Below are 20,642 nucleotides of genomic sequence, written 5' to 3'. Positions count from 1 at the left end.
ACAAGATGATGGACTTGGAATGAAGATAAACAACAAGTTGTGGAAAAAAAGTTTAGCATTCACAGTAAGCGCCTGCTGAGGTTTGTACACGTTGAGCAATGGTGTAACTTGCTATACAGTGAATTATGTGTGTATATATAGTGTGTTTTCCAACATTTATTTTGTGATCTGATTACAGATGATCCCACGTTAGTTTTTACTGAGTAAGTTAAGAATCTAGTGTATTTGGTTATGGGCAGAAGTCTGGTCAGGATTGATTCGAAATAATGGCCGGTAAGAGGTTGGATCTTGGATGCACAGGGGCAAGTCGCTAAGCTTCATTACATGAACATGTTTTGAATAATAATAATGTCCTTCACATGCACCCTTGAGTCAAAACGTCTTTGGCCACAGCTTAGCTCTGCTGTACAGAGTATACAAAGGACCGGAGCAGCGGTCGGTGCTGCTGTTTAGCTCCAACACCTGGAGATGGATGGACTCCCAGGTGTTTGCGTTGCCGTCCAAAGATAAGCTAGAACCGATGGGCTCCATAATGAAGGAGAACGTAAAACATAGGTGAAAAGACAAGCAAAGAGAGGGAGAGACAGGGAAGGTGATGCAGGTATCTGCGGAGAGAGAGAGAGAGAGAGAGAGGAGAGAGAGAGAGAGGGGGGCGGGGGAGTTGGCAGCACTCGTGTCTTCCCAGCACATGAAAGACTCGCTGCTCCCAACTGGGATTATCCCCCACCTCTGGGGAGTCCCTCTGATGAGCCGAGAAGGCAGAGGAAAAGACGTGGAGGGAAATTGAAGGAAACAGGGACAGAGAAATGAAACGTGAGAATGAGCAGCGGGGAGAAATGCAGAGACAAACATCCCCAGGATGCCAACTCCTCTTACAGGCCTGCTGACGCTCACGATGCTTCAGTTGACCACCTCTGCGCGTTTCAATTTTTTTTCCCACCCCCCTTGAAGAATGGACCGTGCTGCCAATTCACCAGAAAGCCATGTCCTTGTTTGATCAGACTCCATCCTGAAAATGATCTCGGCAGGCTCAGACAATGTGAATCAGTTGGGATCATTCTTCTCTGGCAGAAAAGGCTCGTGCAGCAGATAATCTGCTCTGCAAAAGATCTCACCGAATACACAATCAGTGGGTTTTTATTTTCTGGAATCAAGTGTCAATTTGTTCTGTATTCTAGCGCAGCCATCTGTTTGGATACACCTACACACACTTGTAGATAACAAGTTGATTTCGTAATGGAATAATTGCTGAAATGAGGAGACAGTTGAGTGTTTAGTAAAGTGATAGAATATTCATGATAATTATATAATGAAAACTCACTTTTTCAGTCCTTGTGGACATACATTTTGGTTTTAGTGGGTCGCTTGGATCAGATCAGGGGGCGTCCTGGTTGCAAAAATGTGGATGGAATATCTTTGGGTTTTGGACCATTGGTTGAAGAGGTCACATTTCTCACAATTTGCTTTTTTCAATTGATTTATTGAAAATGGAAAGATAACTCAAGTCTGAAAATATTTGTCAGCTACTGCCATAAAATCAAGGATGTTTCAAGAATTGTGTGTATTTTTTAGTTTGACAGTGATTGCTTTTTCACTCTTGATTCAAGAAACGGACACCCTCCTTGAAAATGAAAGTTTCTAATATTTTTATTTTTTATTTTTTTTATTTCTACAACTTGGTTTAAGAAACACCACTTTTAGGACTCAATAACGGACTGACATCCTCGCGGTGCTTCAGTGAGGAGCTCATCTGAAACATTCTCCAGCCAAAGGAAATGTACGTTTGAAACCGAGCATTCAGTGGAAGAAGGCTGCGCTGTTGACACAAGCTGTTTGAGTTGTCCATGTGACTTATTCTGTTGATAATGGGCCAAAAGGTAATTGATTTTGTGTGTACTGGACAGACTGTCTGTGTGCAGCGGAGCAACAGAAGGGGCGGGGCGGGGGGGGGGGGGGGGGGCTGAAAGGCCGGGCCTCATCAGTCAATGCGACTATATTTTTTCGAGATTTTGTTTATTTGTTTTGGAAGCACACACAAACACACACTCCTACCACCACCCTCTTGATCATGCAGGATTGAATGTTATTTTTGTTTGCTGTGAGTCGACGACGCACCAATCCAAAGTACACTCCTCCAGTGACAATCATACACAGAACACACGCATGCACCCCCCACCCCCCACACTCTTATTTAGGGGCGTGTGTGTGTGTGTGTGTGTGTCGTCGCCCCGCCCCCCAGCTTGCAAGGCCTCTTCCTGCAGCACGTACACACATAGTTTCCCATCCCCCCCCCCAGACCGGCCCCCATGGTCTCAGTCTTTCTCCGAGACTCTTGCACTTTCTCTCCCTCCCCACGTTCTGATCCTCTTATCTATGAATCTCTCCATCTCTCTTTCTACGTTTCTATTGATCCATCTATCACATGCTCTCACCTTCCCCTTTATCCTCGGCTTGTTCCCCAGAGGGAGAACGAAGCGCGCGGGGGGGGGCAGTTCCAGCTCCAGGGCCGCGAGCCAGAACCTTCTCCATTTGGATTTCATTACAAACAGGCCGGTGCGTCACGGCAAGATAATAATCTAAGGGTGATTCAAAGGCTTGTAATAAAGTCACTAAATTCAAGCACTGAAGAAAAAAGGCTCTTATTTTCTCTAAGTCGACACCAACTGAAAAGGACCTGTAGTCCTAAATCTCAAGAACAGTAACTATTTGTATGGGTCGTGATACTGGGCGGGGGGGTGGATGGGTGGTCGGGATCAAACACACTCACAGACGCTGCAATCAACTTCTGATGCGTTTCGCCGCTTCGTCCATACAAATGGAAAGCGTCCGTCACCCGCTGCCTCTGAACAGATCATCATGTGGCAAATTCCTCACTGTGATGTCACCGGAGGGAACGGACAGTTTTTTTTTTTTTTTTTCCTCCTCAGTAATTGGGATAATTATTCTCCTCCACAGACTGATGGCTTTATGACTACTGAGCCATAGCAGGACACCTCGTCAATTCATCTCTCGTCAAATCCTCCACATCAGTGGTTGCTTTCTTTCCCCACCCTCTCTCCTCATTTACATGTGATCCTTTCATTTCTAGTACGACCTAAAACCTTTTTGCTTTCAAGATGAAGAACTTTATTAATTTGGGCTCAACTGTCGGTCTCACCAACAGACTCCACACATTTCTCCTTTCTTTAACAAAACTGGGGAAAAGGAAATGAGCGAGCAGGAGCCCCAGTCCCTGGTCTGACCTCCTGCTAGCCTCCTGTACAGAGTTGCAAAACTAGAACCTGGGCCTGGACAATGTCACCTTTATTTCCTTAACTACAATTGCTCGCTGGTAATGACCTAATAAATGACAGTATGACCAGTTAAAGGGAGGGTTGGTAATCTTTTTCACTGTCATCAGAGTTTCCCACCAGCTGCTGGCTTGACAGCTGTGAGTACCAGAAATTGGCCATGTTGGTTGTTAACGTTCATTGCGATAATTTTGGGGGAGTGGATTTGGAGGGAGGCCTAAAGGGACGGGTGACGTTCTACCTAGATTTAGTGACTTTTGGAGCTAATGCTGCTAGCTACTTAAATTTGAAAACACTGGGCTGGGTTTTTCTTCTTTTTTGATATATATATATATATATACTTTAAAATGAAAGTATTCCTTCAAATTTCTGAAGATTACCAACCCTAGCTTTGAAGATTCTGGACTAGACTGGGAGCTGATTGGTTGGTTGGATTGCATTTGGTTGTTATACATTTTCTCAGTTTTTTCATATGTGACTCTCACAATTTATTGAAATTTAAGATGTGAGTGAATAAGGGTTGGCTATAATTAAGTAATTTGATATAATTCGCAAGAGCATGCATGATGGGAAAAGGAGCAGGCGGTGAGCTAACCCAATAGACCGAGTTAAACACGTTAGATTGGATACAACGTTTTTACCTTACTGCTAAGTTTGGTGTTAGTGGTTGCCCAATTCTTGACATGTGAAGCATTTTCAAAAGCATGCATATAGTTTTGAATGTGACTTTTATCTACTATTAAAAAATATATATTCTTTTTCCCCCTTTCATTTCAGTACAGGAAGATAATCTTGCAGAAACATGTCACTTCCTCGAGAGAGAGAGAGAGAGAGAGAGAGAGAGAGAGAGAGAGAGAGAGAGAGAGAGAGAGAGAGAGAGAGAGAGAGAGAGAGAGAGGCAATGCATCATCGTGCCTGGTTTAATGTTGTCAAACTAAAATAACCAAAGGCAGATATCAAATAGCGCCCGCTGCGAAATTACACGCAATCTTGTGTTTCTGCAGCCAGGACGTCGTCTCTTGTGTGTTTTGTGTGTGCGTGTTTATGCTCGGCCATGTTGCTTCAAGTGTTGTTTGGCAGTGGGCGAGCCAGATAAGGGCCCGTGTTGTGATTTTCATCACTGGACGCAAAAACAAAAGAGGAAGCTCGATGAATCACGGCTGCTTGCATTTCCCTCAGAGGGCCTTAACAGCACAAATATCCAATATATATATATATATATATATATATATATATATATTTTTTTTTTTTAGAGCTCAATCTATAACAGAGAATAAAAAAGCCAACCCGTTTTCTTGATGGAAGGGGTTCCGTGAGGATAAGAGGAAGAGCAACGTCGGAGCTCTCACGTAACCGCCAGTCTGCAGACCTCAAAAATCTATCTTTACTTCATCTGGTTGTGGTTATTTGACATCTCTGGGTTTATAAACTTAGCGTCCCCTTTGTTACTTGCTAAGTCGCCACGTTGCTGAAAAGGTAACGAGTCCTCAACACAGACCCCGAAGAGCATCGGTTGCGAATGTAATCTTCCTCTTCTGAGGGCTGCTCCACAGGCTGCAGCGGTAATTATCGCTCGGCGCCACGTCTTTGATCAGCAGCCTTTGTCAGCCGCCGCTCCTGAGGATGGCCAGCGTGATGCATGACTGTCCTCCATGTGTGTATTACGCCTCCTTCACTGCCGTCTTTTCTCCTCTCTTTGTGTAATCTCACCATGCAGATTTTTTTAGAAGTCTGACCTTAGAAGATTTATACATTATCATTTATAAATTTGACCACATCATGAAAGAGTTATAATTAATTGCTACTACTATACTAATACACAGTTTTACTGTTTGTAACCTTCTTCCACGGCTCATTTTGGACAAATTGCGTTCATTGACTAAAAGCTACGGTAGGTAACTGTAGCAAAATTAACTTGTTGTCACAATTTGCTTCAACTTACATTATACCTGGAGTCTATATAAGGCAGCTGTCAATCAATGCCCGGTCAAACTGTCAAACTCTGCAGCGCTGATCAAATATGGTACTACATTGCTTATTTCTGATCTCAAACATATTTTAATGGACTGTTAGAGCTGCAAAATTAGAAAGTTTGCGACCTGGCTGCCATGTTTATTTTACAGCTAGTACATTAACAACAAACATTGATTGACAGCTCGGTTAGAGACTCCTCGCCTCTGATTGGTTATTTATCTTTGGCCGTGGTGGAATTTTGAAAATTTCATTAGGAGCACTAAAAGTGGGCAGAGGAACCAGATATTTCCCCAGAATACCTGTCTCGTGTACTTCTGTCAGGATATAGTGACAGTTTGAGCAAAACAAAAACATATTTACATTACCAACTGTAGCTTTAATGCAGGTCGACACTTCTCCTAAAATGTAACTTTGAGCACAAAGCACCCTCTGTGTTCTTTAAAGGTGGCTATTGCACGACATCATAGTTGTGCCAAAACATGGTTAAATGTACTGCCACTGTCAGAGCTTTCCGGATACGGGCTGTAATTATGATATCAAGATAAAGAAAATGGATTACATGCAAAAACCATCGATTTTTCCCTTTTACACTGTTTTAATTTGCTCTTCATTGCCAAACCAAACTGTCCTCTCTTCCCTTTCCTTCACATCAGTCTGATTGGGCCTGAATGTGACAAGCAGTATATCGGGTTTATTTATACTGTAGTATTTCCTCGCTGCAATACTTCCTCAGCCTCGCCTTGCCCAGCTCCTCGAGCTCCCAGGGAGAGACGGTGTATCACCTCTGAGCCGCAGAGAACAATTAGGCCATATCAGCAGATCAGAGCGCTGGCAGCCGGGGAACGGCCGGCAGCAGCGCCAGTAATCTGTGGCTTAGCTGGCACCGAGCCACGGCCGGTCGCGGCTCTGTGGCCCTTTCAGACACGTCAGGAGTCACCGGGGGCACCGGCGTGCCCCAGGAGCCTGCTCTTTCATCCACACGCTATCAGGCCGATGAATTGAAATGGGGCGAGGAGAAATAAAGGGAACCCGCGAGAGACAGAGGAGACTAAAAGGGAGGTGGGAGGGAAGGAATTAAGTCTTCTAATGAGGGCGGTTGTTTCACAGGCTAAAAAAGAATCGGGTTATATCAACACCGTATCAAATGATGGCTGTTAGCGGCCCACCTACTGTGAAATTGCGGGGTGGCCTGTTTTGGGTCTTTTCTGCCACTTATCCCACATTAAGGCCAGTTTCTTTCTTTTTTTCTCTCTTTTTTGGCTCTCTCTTTTAGTTTGTTTGCAGTTGCCAGCAGATAGGGGCCTTTAACAGACAGTTGGATGCTTTCGATACGAGCTGTCACAAAGGTGCTGCTCGAGATGCAGCTGCTCTGATCATATCTCGTCTCAACTGGAGCTGCCGTTAAATCCCTTATCACCACATGGCTTTTTGCACCTTCCCCATGCCTCATTTACTGTAATGAGGACGGAGGAGGGCAAGTGATAAGGGTGCAGTGGGTAAAATAACTGTTATGTAAACGTTACGTTGGATGGAATAATCACTCTTTGGTCCTTAACTGAAGGGATCAGATGAGTGTGATTTAGTGGAAAACAGTAGGGAGACAATCCCTGATTAATGAGCACACCTGCATGTGTCACTCAGAACACGTTGACATTGATATTTAACTCAAATCCCAGATTGAGAGAGTGATGCTGAAAACAAAATGATGATGAGTAATGGTCTAATTGTCGATACACACAGTGAAACGCGCACACACAGACCTTCACGGACCATTGAGTAGAAAACATCAGCCTGCTGTCGTCATGGTGATAAAGACATCAGCGGTAAAAAACTAAAATCTGCTATACCGACTCCCATGTTATTTTGGGATTCAGGGTTTTTACGCAACCGACTGGATCTCTTGGGTTTTTTCTGTTGAATGTTTTTTCTCCGCTACACATCCTGAGAAAATGCTAATGAGTAGCGTTTGTGCTCTGGCGCTCAGCGGGCTTTAAAAACCGACTCACCTGCCTCCTCCTAAAAGGTTCCTTGTGAATAATAAAAATCTGCCTGTCGCCTCAAATCAACAGATGAACAGGGGCTGCTTCATTGTCGACAGGCCGCAGCTTCACCAACATGTCTCTCTCTCTCTCTCTCTCTGTGAGGAACCACAGTATCCCTGTGCTCTGCGCTCTGTGCAAGTGACTCACGACTGCTTCACTTGAAACGCCAAAGTCAACCCGTGACATGATCGCTTTTTTCCTGGCCGCTGTCTCGCCAATGGTGTCACCCCCCCTCCTGGGCTGACCCGATGCCAGCAGGGTGGTATAGAAAAACCCCTTTGTGTGCTCAAAGCTCTGCATGGAGCCGCTCTGAATATAATTTTGTTTGCGCACATTTCTGTGTGTGTTTGCGCTCTAGTGAAAGGCTCTCGCAGAGGAGAACACGGGATTGGACAGAAGCTACCCGGGTATTAACCTCCAACTGGACCCGCTCTGTAGGGCGTTTTTGTGACTGCCCGAAAAAGCATTACGATGCGCCTATTGACAGTCAGTCCCGCTGAAAGGGAGCGAAAGAGATTTAAAGGCGAAGCGGCAACTGGACGTCAAGTATGTGATTTACTGAGATGTATGAGCCCTCCCTGTCTGTTCTTTTTGCGCTGCATCCCACGTCCTCGTGTTCCAACTAAATCTCCCCCGTGGCACCGGTGGATGAATAATAGAGGAGGAGAGTTAGCCGCTGACTGAAAAGTGAGCATCTGTCTGCTCGTGCACAGGGCGCACGCTTTGTGACTGTAAATGCTTGTTGGGGGGAAAAAAAAGGGGAAGACAAAACAAACCGGTGTTCAAAAGGAAGGTGAAAGAGGAAATGGGTAATGGGAAAAGAAAGAAAAAAGGACAGACTTAGAGGTTTCATCAGCTCAGACTGCTGTGGGGGGTGCACTTTGCATCTATAATGCATAATCCCTTACTGGCAGAGGTAACACCAGCTCATGGGCTAGTTACACCAACTGTTGGTATGACTGTAGCTCTGCAGCCGGCTGAGTCATCTGTAGACTTCATAAATGTGTGTGTGAGCTGTTGACTTCTCAACGGGAGAGTGATTTTGTCTGCTACATTGATTCAGTTCAGTCCTGAAGAGGTAAATCGATCGAGTACTTTCAAGTTGATTTATGTAGTGCTTCAAAAATCCAGTTGTCTATCCAATAGCCTAACATATCGTTTTTTTTGTCCTTAGAAAGCATGGGCACAATTCAGATATAGCTTTTATATAAACCAATTAAAAGAACAATGTTATGAATGACAAATCTTTCTTCTACTCTGTCGCATTATTCATTGCACGACCACATTTTCTTGAAGGGGGTCCTCGAGGCTGTAAACGACAGACTTAAAAGAATGAAGGAGAGATGGAAAGTCAGGCGGGGGTTTCTGTTACAGGGCCCTCCTCAGCCTCCAGCTCAGTCACCTTTCACCACCGGCTCTGTTCAGCTGACAAACGGTGCACCACTCGGCTCTGTTCATTCAGGATGTTCTCTGCCCCTGCCAACGTTTAGTATATCAGTGACTCAGTGTTACTATAGAGACTGCAGAACATCCTCCTCTTCAACCAGTTTTTCATTCAAGGAGGCCTTAAAGACTCTTTATACAGTTTGTAAACACGGATGATGTACGTAGGTGCGCACACACATGAACAGTGGAGCGCAATGGCTCGTTAACATGCTTGGCATTGACCAACAAAGATGGCGAATGCAACCTTGATGAAGTCCTTTTCACATATGTGTGCTAATATTGAGTGAGTAGAGACATTAGCAGGTGGCCAAATAATAAGTGGCCAGATATATACACATATTTATGGTGAAACCTAGCGTGAACAGTACACCAGTGAGAAATTACGAGCGTACACATCACTAGATGCTTTGAACTATGTTATCCCTGGTCATGTACAGAATGGCAAACACCATGACATAGATGAGAGTTTTGACTCTGATTGAGTTTTTTAACAAGTGCGCTCATCTCGTCATCAATTTAATCACATCATCAGTGTTTCGGTTTAACGAGGGACCGTGTTACCTGGTGACTCTCAGCCAAAAGTGCCCATGGCGACTCGTAGTGCAGCAGCTGTTCAATCAATTTAAAAATAAAAACATTTTAATTATTGTAGTCTTAAGTGTCCACGAGCAACCATGGACGCATTCGGCGTCGAGTGACCGAGTTCACTCGATAAAAAACCAAACACCTGTCTCTCTGAAGCGGTTTCCATCTGGGCGGAGTTCTGAAGAACTCCAGTTCGCTGCTGGGATATTTATTTTGACAACACAACATGCAACAAGGAGACATTTTTGATGCTGGTAAGAGTTTTCATTCCATGTTCAAAACTCGCTGACTCGTCTCGATTGCTGAGGAAAAACGCCACTTGAGTTGCAAAATGCGCATCTAGGCGGCTGCTTAAATAGCTAACTATAGCTAAATTTCGTTTTTCAGTTCCTCCCAAAACGACGGGTATGATTCATACGAGTGCTTGGCTACCTCTGTAGTTAAGGTGTGGTTTAGTTTCGTGAACTAAAGCTCGTTTGTTGAATTGAGGGGATGGTCGCCTTCATGGTTAAAGAAAACAATGTAGACGGTTTGACTAAACGTGAACAAGTCGGGTGCTTTGTTTGCCCAACCATTCACACTAGTTGGGGTTTTTTTTGGGGTAAAAAAAAGTTGTTTTAAGGTAAGCTCGAAGTTTAAGCATCTCCTCCTTCATTAAAACATTTTCTCCATGTTGTTTGTCACAAATCTCACTGCCTGGATCAAACTTGCATTCAAAGCCATCTTTCCATAACGCCCCCTTAGAATTCCCTTCGCCTTTTATTCTGAAACCAGCCTGAACAACTCATTATAGGTATTTCCACCTTCGCCACTGAGCAAATGACAGATGGCGTCATTGTTCTGGAAAGGACGGCCATTAATCACAACTACGGCCGATCACCCGTCAGGAAAGAAAAACAAAATGTAAACAAAGCTTGTTTCAAGGGTTTTGGATGAACGCCACTTGCTGTCACTCCTCTGGTGAGCACCGTCCACTCCATCTCAAACATCCATTTATCATATTCTAAACGCTCGAGGCCGGCCGGCAACAGCCCGAACACAAATTGGCAAATTTTTTCCTCTGTGTAATCACACCCAGCGGCGGAACAAAAGAGCCGGGGATGGCGAGAGCGAGGAAGGGGAGCGTTGTTTAGAAATAGGAGATGCCTGTATGGAGTTCAGAAGTGATGAGTGGAGAACTCCGTCTGCGCCTGCTGGTGGAGTTGGGCCCTAATTTGCTTATTTGTTGCTGTCAGTTGTGGCTTTTGTGTGCCCCGCGAATCCGGGGCCAATCGACAGGCAGAGGACGCGAACGACAGCGCTCACAAGCACTTCACCCCTATCTAAACATGGGTCAGCGATTTTTTTTTCTCAGATGCCTCCGTCCTTTTTATCTCTCTCTCTCTCTCTCTCTCTCTCTCTCTCTCTCTCTCTCTCTCTCTCTCCCGCCCTGCCACCGCACCCCGGTTTCGCTCTTTTACCAACCCCTATCTAATCTTGTGGGGATGTTTATTTAATGTTTTTTTTTTTTTTTTTTTTTGCAGATTGTGCAAACGGTCGCTAGTGTTCTCTCAAGGCTGCTGGTAAAACATGTTTCACCGTCCAGTTCAACAGGTTGGGATTAAATGGGTTACGTGAAGAAATACAGGCAGGAGTGTGATTGTGACAGTTATTCTGTATGGGGGGGGGAAAAACTCCTTTAATTTTACTTCCTCTTTTTCCTCTCCTTGTTTCCTCTTCTCTCCCCTCTTCCCCTTGTAACTTCTTCTCTTATCTGCTCCTCTCCGTTCTTTCCTCCTCTCTTCTTGATTTTCCTTTCTTTTCCTTGAATGTCTTTTTAGTTCCTCCTCACCTCTCCATGTCCCCCCCAAACACACACACACACACACACACACACACACACACACACACACACACACACACACACACACACACCCTGCTGTATGTCTTTTCAGTTTCTCCCCTCCTTGTTTACTCTGCTCTCATTTTCTCCTCTCCTTTCCTCTCTTCTCCAGAGTCTTTTTCATCCTGCTGTAATCCTACACTGGCAACCCAACTCCAACAAGAATAAACACAGAGACACACACACACACACACACACACACACACACACACACACACACACACACACACACACACACACACACACACACACACACACACACACACACACACACACTGTGAGATATCTATATGTTCCTGGGGCTTTTTCCCAAACAACACCGTGACCACATAGTTTGCTTCATAGTTTACTTCATGGTCAACTGGAGAAAGAGCATCAGACAGGATGTTGGGGCCATTTTTTCCAGTAATTTTTTCTGCTCTGGTTGTGGCACTTCTCCACAAAAAAGCAGCAGAAAAGAGCGAGAAAGAGACATAGGGAATGGATAGGGGAGAGAGATGTAAACAGTCTGATCTCCCCCCAGCCCATCTCTGTCAGCCCCCTCGAGGTGGGGCCTTGCTGGGACTCTTGTCAGCTGAGCTCCCCCCACTGAGACCTACAATGGCTGATTGGCAACCGTAATACCGCTCTCTTTATCTGCCCGATTAAAACCCAATTGGCAGAGGGTTATGGGAATTGCTGGCTCAGGGCGAGTTTTTTTTATCTATTTATTTATTTTATTCCTCAGGAATTATGTGTGTGGGCGCATTTTTCAGAGGGGAAAAAAAAATGTAATGGGAGGGAGAGAAGCTCGAGGGCTATCAGTCAGAGGGATTAATCTCTGAACTAATACAGCTAGATGCAGAACTGTTGTTAGCTCTTTATTAAGACGGGTGTGTGTTTGTTTTCAAAAGGATAGAGCCGTGTGTGTGTGGGGTGTGTATGTGTGTACAGGAAGTGCATTTGAGGCAAGCAGGAAGTGCAGGAAGTGTTTGGCTCTGCTGAGCTGCCAGCCCGGCTGCTGCTCTAAGAATTGCTGATGATGCAGGGGACAGCGATGCAGATATTTCCCACCTCCTTTCAAATCAGACGTGCACAGAAAGCCCTGCTGAAGTCAGCTGGGGCCGAGACGAAGCGCTCCAGAAAAAAAAAAAAAAATGGCACCTTACTCTCGGCTGTCAATTCGCCGAGCCGTCCATCAGTTTTATTCCAGCGTGCGCAAAACAGAGGGATGTGGGCGCTTATGAAACGTGGGCGTGTGATAGGCAAGCCACACATGACATAACTATTCCATGTCCCCGCTGCAGAGAGAGCAAAGTTGTGGTGTCCAAATAGGACTGTGTATGCGAGGAGAGCATGTTAGGACAGAGGACACATCAGAGGTGAACCTTAGCTGTCTTATGTCAACTGTAGGGGAGGATCATTTGGGGGTGTTTATATAATTCTATTTAGTATACTATACATGTCTAGAAATTGAATTGAGATGTTCAAGTACCTGAAAAATGAATGTACGTCAAAGCGCTGATGCTGTGCAGTCCTGCAACCAGACATCGTTTTCGGTTTTTTTGACCTTCACGTCTTCTTTAGTCCAACCAACTGTCAAATATCCAATTTACTGTTACATAAGATGACGAAAATTAGCAGATTGCCGCTCTTTGAGAATCCAGACCATCACACTTTTTTCATTTTACTTGAAAAAAGACTTTTGTAGATCCACTACTAGTTGCAGCTTTAAAAAAAACAATCCTCCGTACATGAGACAATCATGAGGAAAAAGACGGAGAGAGACAGTCAAGGGACCTTTACCAATGACTTCCCCTCGGCTATAATTATGTATTATATATTTAACTCCCCGTGGTCCACTGCCCCACTCTTCAACCACATCCATTATAGATATACATCCTGTCCTCACAGACCCCTGAGGGAAGCACTTGTGATGAGGTAAACTCTTCATCAAGGGATGGGATGGTGGCTGTCTTCAGAGATTAAGAGAACTGCTGGGTTTAATTGTCTTGAGTGTTTTTTGGCTGAATTGTCCCATTTTTTTTCCTGGACCGCGCTCAGATTTAACAACTGCTTTCATACTTAACCAGATGTGCTAAATTCTCCGTGTCAACAACTTTGGCCAGGAAACACTCAAATTAGCTCTAGTGTGAAAATGTCCTATTAAAAACAATCTAAAGGTGTATGTTAACCACTTGGTTGTTGTGATAACAGTCTCAATGTGCATCACAAAAATCACTTAATCCTGCCAATTCCTCATAAAGATGTTGAAAGAAGTTATAGCTGTGAAAATGATTAAAACCTTACAGCAACAGCAAATCAAAATGCCACTCTTCTTCTTTCTTTTCTTTTTCCTGATAAGACTCATCGGGCCAGCTGACCTCTTCACCCCTGGGCTCGCCCACTTCCCACCGAGGAATGCACCCGTCCCTGCTCAGCCCGACGTCCATGGGGCACTCGGGCTCCCTCCACTCTCCCATCAGCACGCTGAGTTCGCCCATGAACGGCCTTGGCTCGCCCTTCTCCGTCATCAGCTCGCCCATGGGTCCCCACTCCATGAACTCGCCCGGCATGGGATACGGACCCAGCGTCAGCCCCCAGGTGAGCCCCGTGACAGACCCACAGATGTATAAAGTACATTTACTGCAGCTGCATATTCAGGCTTTTTGTCCTCAAGGTTGCTATTTTTTGAACACATGCACACATGTACACGGGAAAAACCTGAAACCACAGACTCTGGGAGTTAATGAATGTGACCTCATCTATCACAAGTTAGATGACGGGGCATGAGGTAGAGCGCTTGACCCGCAACAACAAGGTCGGTGGTTCGAACCCCTCTACAGGCAACATGCCGAGGTGTCCTTGAGCGAGACACCTAACCCCAAAATTGCTCCTCGGGCGCTTCATTGCAGCCCGCTGGGTCAAATGCAGAGAACCGAATTTCCCCATTGTGGGACTAATAAAGGCTTAATTATTATTATGACTGTAGACTACGAGAGCTCTGAGCATGCTACTGTGTCTGAGGAAGATACGGTTAGCTAATTAGTTTGTATAGTACACTTTAGATTGAAGTCAGCTGTGTTCATGTATATGTCCTTTGTATCCAGTTTGGGGAAATTGTAGTACTTGCAACTTCAACTTTTGGCACTTTGTTTCATTTAGTATGTAAAATAGTCCTTGAAATACCAGGAATTCTGCAAAATATCATATTCATATTTAAAAAAAACACTATACAGCTCAGATATTTGAAGATGCTGTAGTGTTTTTTTTGTTTGTTTGTTTACTCTTTATGCTTAGTTAAGCTAACCATGTCCTAGCTGAAGCCTCATATTAAACAGACATGAAAGCATTATTGATTCTCTCATTAACCACTCGGCCAGAAAAGGAATAAGCACGCTTACTATTCCTTCAAAATAAACCAGGAAATAGGTCAAAAGTCTTAGAAGTTACCAGCTACACTCGAGTTCCATGTTCAGCAGCCTCTGACATGTCTTCATGAGGTTCTGCTGACATGTAAACTTACCAGACAAATGGATGAGCATCATGTCTTACAAACAGTATTCACTCGTCTCAGAAGTGCAAATTACAGTCGCTTACAGTTGCACACACACACACACACACACACACACACACACACACACACACACACACACACACACACACACACACACACACGTATATAGTTTTCCTAAGCCAGGCCCCAGTAGACAGAGGCCCTGCTTTGACCCCGTGCCACAGTTAATCAAGACCCATTCAGCAGGGATTCCACAGTGCTTTGCTCTGTCACTCTCTCTTCTCTATCTGAGGCCCATTTGTCACTCTCTCCCGCCATGTTTGAGCTGTCTTCTCTATCCCTTCATTCTTCTTCTCTCTCGCTGTCAGTCTTTTCTCTGTTTCTTATTCCTTGTCTCTTTCACACAATCTCCACTTCCTGTCTCTTCCTCTGTTTTTTTTTTTTTTTTTTTCATCAATAAGCCTAAATTTCTTTGCTCTGAATAAAAAAAACACACACACAATTAAGACATCAAAGCCTACAGTGGCCCAGTTTCTGTCTGGAGCCATATCTAAAATTGAAATTGCCCCCCCCCTGCAAAAAAGCAGTGGCTGCCCCCCTTTTTTTTTGTGTTTGTGAATAATTGTGTTCGGGAACGTGATGCTATTTGGGATGGGCTCTCTCAGCGCTATTGTTGGGCTTATCGGCGAAGTGTCCCACATGTAATGGACTTATGGGTGGATTAGGGGCACTTTCAGAAAGCGGACAGAGTCTTTCATTGCTAGAAAGCCTCCCCCCTACTGATTCCTCTACACTTTTTAATTCCAACACGTCATCTGCGCCGCCGTTTTTTGACCCGCAGCAGCATACTCTGTATGCAGGATGGATGTTTAGTTAGCAGACGTTACAGCTGATAGTCTGTCTCAGTCTGTCTCATGCCAATGAATCTGAAACAGGAAACGGGAGCTTTAGTGATTCTATAACGTTTTAACATGTACAGATTTAGCATGCAAATATGTTTAAATTATCCTGAAAAGTATCATCAAAGCTTTGGTTGTGTTTTTTGTGTACTTATCCGTGCTTCCTCTGGGCCAGTCCTGCCATTTTTTAACAGCTGTATAAAGAGCAGGTAACAGCTGTTTCTGTCTGGTGACAGTTTTAATACTGTACGTACAATAAGTACTGTGTGTTTGACTTGTGCGTTCTGGTCATGTCTGGTTTCCAGGCTTTAACAGTGTTGCACTGTTTAAGCTCGCTGATACAGCTGGTGTAAGGCTAAATGCCTGCAAAAAGTAACCATTGCCACCACTTTTTTCATTTTAATTAAAATTTGTAATTCGTACCGATCACAATTTTCTTTGAGTCGTAAAATATAGACACATGGATGTGACTCATAACGGCTGCCTGTAAACATGAAATTAGGGCGAGGCGAAAAACAATACTTGTTCCCCATAGGGTGACTTCATTTCAGTATCGATAATTTTTCTTTGAGAAATACAAATGCGGTTTTCTGGTTTAGTATGGACTGGTGGGTGGGGGTCGGGAAATGGGCACCACCCTTCTCTTAAAGGCTCTCCACCCGTTTCAATATGCCAGTGTGGTAAATCAGTATCTCCCACTGTTCAAAATCAGGCCGATTGCAAGAGACGTCAACCTCCCTCTATCCTGATTCCACATTGACCTTTAACCTCAATAGATTTTCGGTGACTGTCTATAGCAGCCAGTATTGCAAGTTGGCATTGCTTGGTCATTGTAATATTGCTGCTTACATTTTACTCATATTTTTCACCAAATATTTCAAGATTTTAGTTGTGATTTGAAAATTTTGTACTGTAATTCTTTTCTTTTTTGACCTTTTTGTTTGGCTGGTTGTGTTAAAACACACAAACAAACTTGTGTTTAGCATTTATAAATAGCAGTAAGGAATAAAAGCATTTAATTAATTGTTCACTGTATCATGTAGCTGTAAGCAGATATAAGGACAGTTTTAAGTGTTTGTTAATGTGCAGTATTTGTTGGCAATTACACATTTTTCCTATGAAGACAAATTTTATAATATTACAAGTGTTTTACAATATTTTCATCAATTCTATGTTTGTTCACCAGCCTTAATAATAATAATAATAATAATAATACATTTTATTTATAGAGCGCTTTTCAAGGTTCTCAAAGACACTTTACAAACATTAAAATCATCATAAAAAGCTACACACTAAAAACATAGAACACACAGCATTCATTAAATACATTAAACACTTATACTGTATCTGCTTTTGACACATATTATACCTGTACTTATCTACTGCTTATCAATGCTAAATAAGGGGATTTAAAATATAGTCAGGAATCGAATAACCAGTTTTTATTGCTCCGAGTAAGACATAGGGAAAATGTATTTTGTCACATGAGGGCCAGTGTTGAAACATTTGAAATGGTACCTGGCCTTAAATCTGACAGGAACTTGCGTTTGAGGATTTGAGCCGTTAACATTTAGCATAACTGAGAATGTGGAAGCTGCTGACTGTCGCTCAGCGAGGGCGGCGGTTTGATGTGAGGAACGCAGCTCGGAGGTTAAAGATGGGTGTTGGAGGGGCCCCGTGGTTGTGAGGACCCTGTGGTCGTGAGGCGCGGTGCTTGTGACGACATGATTCTAGTCAGATGGCGACCACCACTTGCTCTTAACACTCGGCTGACTCGCCGTCTTTCATGAGCGCTTGACTGGAACGGGGTCACAGCTCGGGCTCCTCCCTGCTCCCAGCAGGAGGAGACCCCTCGCCCTTGATGCTAACCCCACACAGGCATGGACACACACACACACACACTCCTACACTGTACTTACCTGACATGCCACAAATTTAGCAGTTATATTAATTATATTTTTCCTAAAAATTTACATGCACATATAGAAAAAGAAAGAAATCGTGAAAGTCATAACAGAAAGAAATCAGTACAAAAGTCTAAATGTTTCTGTTCTACCTTCCTGTCTTTTTAAGCCATCCTCATCGTAAGAAGACCTAGTTCACCATCACCTACAATCACCAGTTTCTTCTTTTAGCAGGAAACGCAACTTTTAGATGCTCAGAGATATAAAAATCCAGGTGGAAATCTGATTCACCCACTCTGGTTCTCATTAAAACTTGCGGGATTTCCAATGAAAAACCCAAAACAATGGGCCTTAACTATCCCCCACATCAAAGATGTAAATGACAACGTGATGAAAGCAGAATGAGGGATGAACAAAACTCCCATTCTTGCTTGAACCTCACATCCTCCAATGGCCAAACCACATGTAAAAAGAGAAACGGTCCTTCATCGTCAGCCAAATCTTGAATCTCAAGATTCAAAGAACAGTGCTTCCCCTTGAGCTCCATCCAGAGCATCCAGACGCACTAACATACCGCGGTTTGCGTACTTCTTATTTCTTCGCGTCTATTATTTTCCTCCTGGCTATCAGTTGGGCATATTGTTGAAGATCAGAGAATCATCTGCATTGTTCTGATGAAGGCCACACACACATTTTGATGAGGATTTTGCAAAATTGCATACTTTGTCTTTCGTCAGGTGGTTTTCGCTGTTATTAGGTTTGTCATCTCTCTTTTTTCTCTTTTGGTTCTGGTGCAGTATGAAGGGGACCAGTTCCCTTGGGGGAGGCGATTCCAGGCCACAGCCGTTGCCCAATAGGATGAGACCCATTTGTTGTCATGTCCGTGGGCTTGAACCCTCTGACAATACGGACTGTCTCTCGATCACAGACACCGCAACTCCCCAAGCAGCTGGGAGGAATTATGGTTGGAACGCATTTTACACTCCCAATGACAATGGCGAGAGTTGTCTGGCTGTCATTTTCTGCCTCGAGAAAAAAAGGGGGTTCTTTATCATCGGACCAGTGCCGTCTGGTCTGCACCCCTCTGGCTCTCCGCGCTCTCCCATTGAAACCTTCCTGAGAATCCTAAACCAACAACAGGCCTCCAGTGTTTCTCAATACGCCTTAGAAATACACATAAAGCTTAAGTGTTTCTGTAGTGGAACACAGAAGAAACACAATGCAAAAAAAGGTGTAAATGTTTTACAAGAAATGGAACACGCGCTTTAATAAGTTCTAAATGAGCGGCAGCGGTGATGTCATGCGCCGACTCGTATTTGGGAAAGGGTCGCTAGGAGACCGGAGCAAAACACACTCAGGGAGAAATAAAGAGGGGGGGGGAGCGGAGTGGACCTCAGCCCCTTCCTGTGTGGGAGCAATAAAGGTCCATTCCCGCCGCTGTGGTCTTTGATGGACCCCGCTGCAGTCGCTCTGCATGACATCATGGTGGCACGGCTCTAATGGCCGCACAAAGAGGCTGTGTGTAGCGTCCCAGGGGAACAGTTAAGGCTCTCCAACGTCAATCAACCCTCAAATGGACGGGGGGGGGAATGTTTTTAGCCAAAGCTGTCTCCAGGTAGCAATTAGGAGCAGTTTTAGAGACCACTTTTTCCCCTGACAGCACTGGTAGCTTAAGGAAGTGTAACTAATGTGTAGAATTAATTTGGTTGGGTTCCTCTGCAAGTTTAGTACACAGCTCCGTAGTTCTTAGTTTCTTGTAGGCAAAACATTGCTAGTGTTAAAAACATACCTTTATTTCAAAAATGTTAATGTAACTTTTTGCTGTTGCTGCCATTGAAGCCAGTTTCCTGCATCTGTTTGGTATTAAAACTGTTCCAGCTGTTCAGGGAGCAAATCCCCTTTCCTTTTCTTGAAAGCCTTTATTTTGAAATCATAGGCAGGAAGTTTTGCTTTGTTAAAAGATGCTGAAGCACAGAAAGTAGAATGAGAACATAACCGTATTTAATTAATGCAAATTGTAAAGAGCTTGTCATGTAGCTGTCATGGCACAGGTACTTTCCAAAGGTATTTCCTTGCGACCGCCGTTATTTTTCCCCAACAGACCGTAGGCCATGATTTGAGAACAGACGGTGTAAGTAGTGTGATAGAGCTGGGGCCCGTCTGTGTCCTGACTTGTGTGGGGCCACACAGGAGACGGGCCATTCAGAAGGTGGTGGGTATAAGGGATAGAAACAGTCAGATTAGGTTTATGTTTCAGAGAACAGCCACCTAACGCCGGCTCCAGACGCTGCGGTTGGAACGCCTCGGGGGGGACGCATTTATTTTAAAGCTCGGAATAATCCCTATAGGGCTTCTAATTGCATCTGGCGGTGTGTTCTTACTGCAACTGAACGCCGTGGCATGTCTGTGGTGTGTATCGACATCAACTACATGACTACTTAAAAGAGGAAAAACATGGACCAAACAGTATTTACATTCAAACTCATATTCCACTCTTAATCCGAATGACAATATTCCGAATTTGATACGGTTCATGTAAACATCATATTCTCTTTGGATGTTCTGTATTAGGCCTTATTCAGATGAAGACATTCAGGATATGCCGGTATTATTCAGGTTTTAGCATTCTTTGGACATGTATACAGCGCATTCGGAATATGCGTCTCAACAGCGGTTTTTACACCACACCACACAACCTCTTTCCTAAAAAGCTGGAATAAGGGCAGTGACCGGAATATTTGCATGTAAACATAGTCACTGTCTATCATTTACATGAAAAAGAAACAACATTGCCGAACAGAAATAGATACACTGACAAACACCAAACTGACCTTTTCCCACACGAGGAACGTAAAAAGAGATCAGTAGGGTCCAGTAAAAGATCACCATCAAACTACATCCTGCCAGAATTGGTGTTAATCAGCCCCCACCTCTTGTTTGAAGAGCTAATCAATTACTCACCGGATAACACTGATTATTACTGAAGCATTCATCAATAAACCTCATCAGTAGCTGAGGAAATAGCGGAGTACCAGTGCCTGTGTGACATGCTTATCAAGTATAAACACGAGTCTATTAAAAGCAGGAAAACGTGTCAGTGAATTTATCTGTTATCTGCTTAATG

The 20,642-nt window shown here is 44.0% G+C and overlaps 1 protein-coding gene across 2 annotated transcripts in view; it reads left to right on the top strand.

Annotated features, from left to right (window-relative positions):
* The window catches only part of rxraa (retinoid X receptor, alpha a), a 100,812-nt gene that overhangs the window by 44,361 nt on the left and 35,809 nt on the right, over window positions 1-20,642 (top strand). For both annotated transcript variants that reach the window (XM_054611889.1, XM_054611888.1), the window contains exon 3: window positions 13,564-13,802. In XM_054611889.1, coding sequence (XP_054467864.1) covers window positions 13,564-13,802 — 239 coding nt within the window. The remainder of the gene's footprint in view (window positions 1-13,563; window positions 13,803-20,642) is intronic.

Source organism: Anoplopoma fimbria, chromosome 14 (assembly GCF_027596085.1).
Source record: "Anoplopoma fimbria isolate UVic2021 breed Golden Eagle Sablefish chromosome 14, Afim_UVic_2022, whole genome shotgun sequence".
NCBI classification, from domain to species: domain Eukaryota; kingdom Metazoa; phylum Chordata; class Actinopteri; order Perciformes; family Anoplopomatidae; genus Anoplopoma; species Anoplopoma fimbria.
This window is presented reverse-complemented; position numbering and strand designations above follow the sequence as displayed.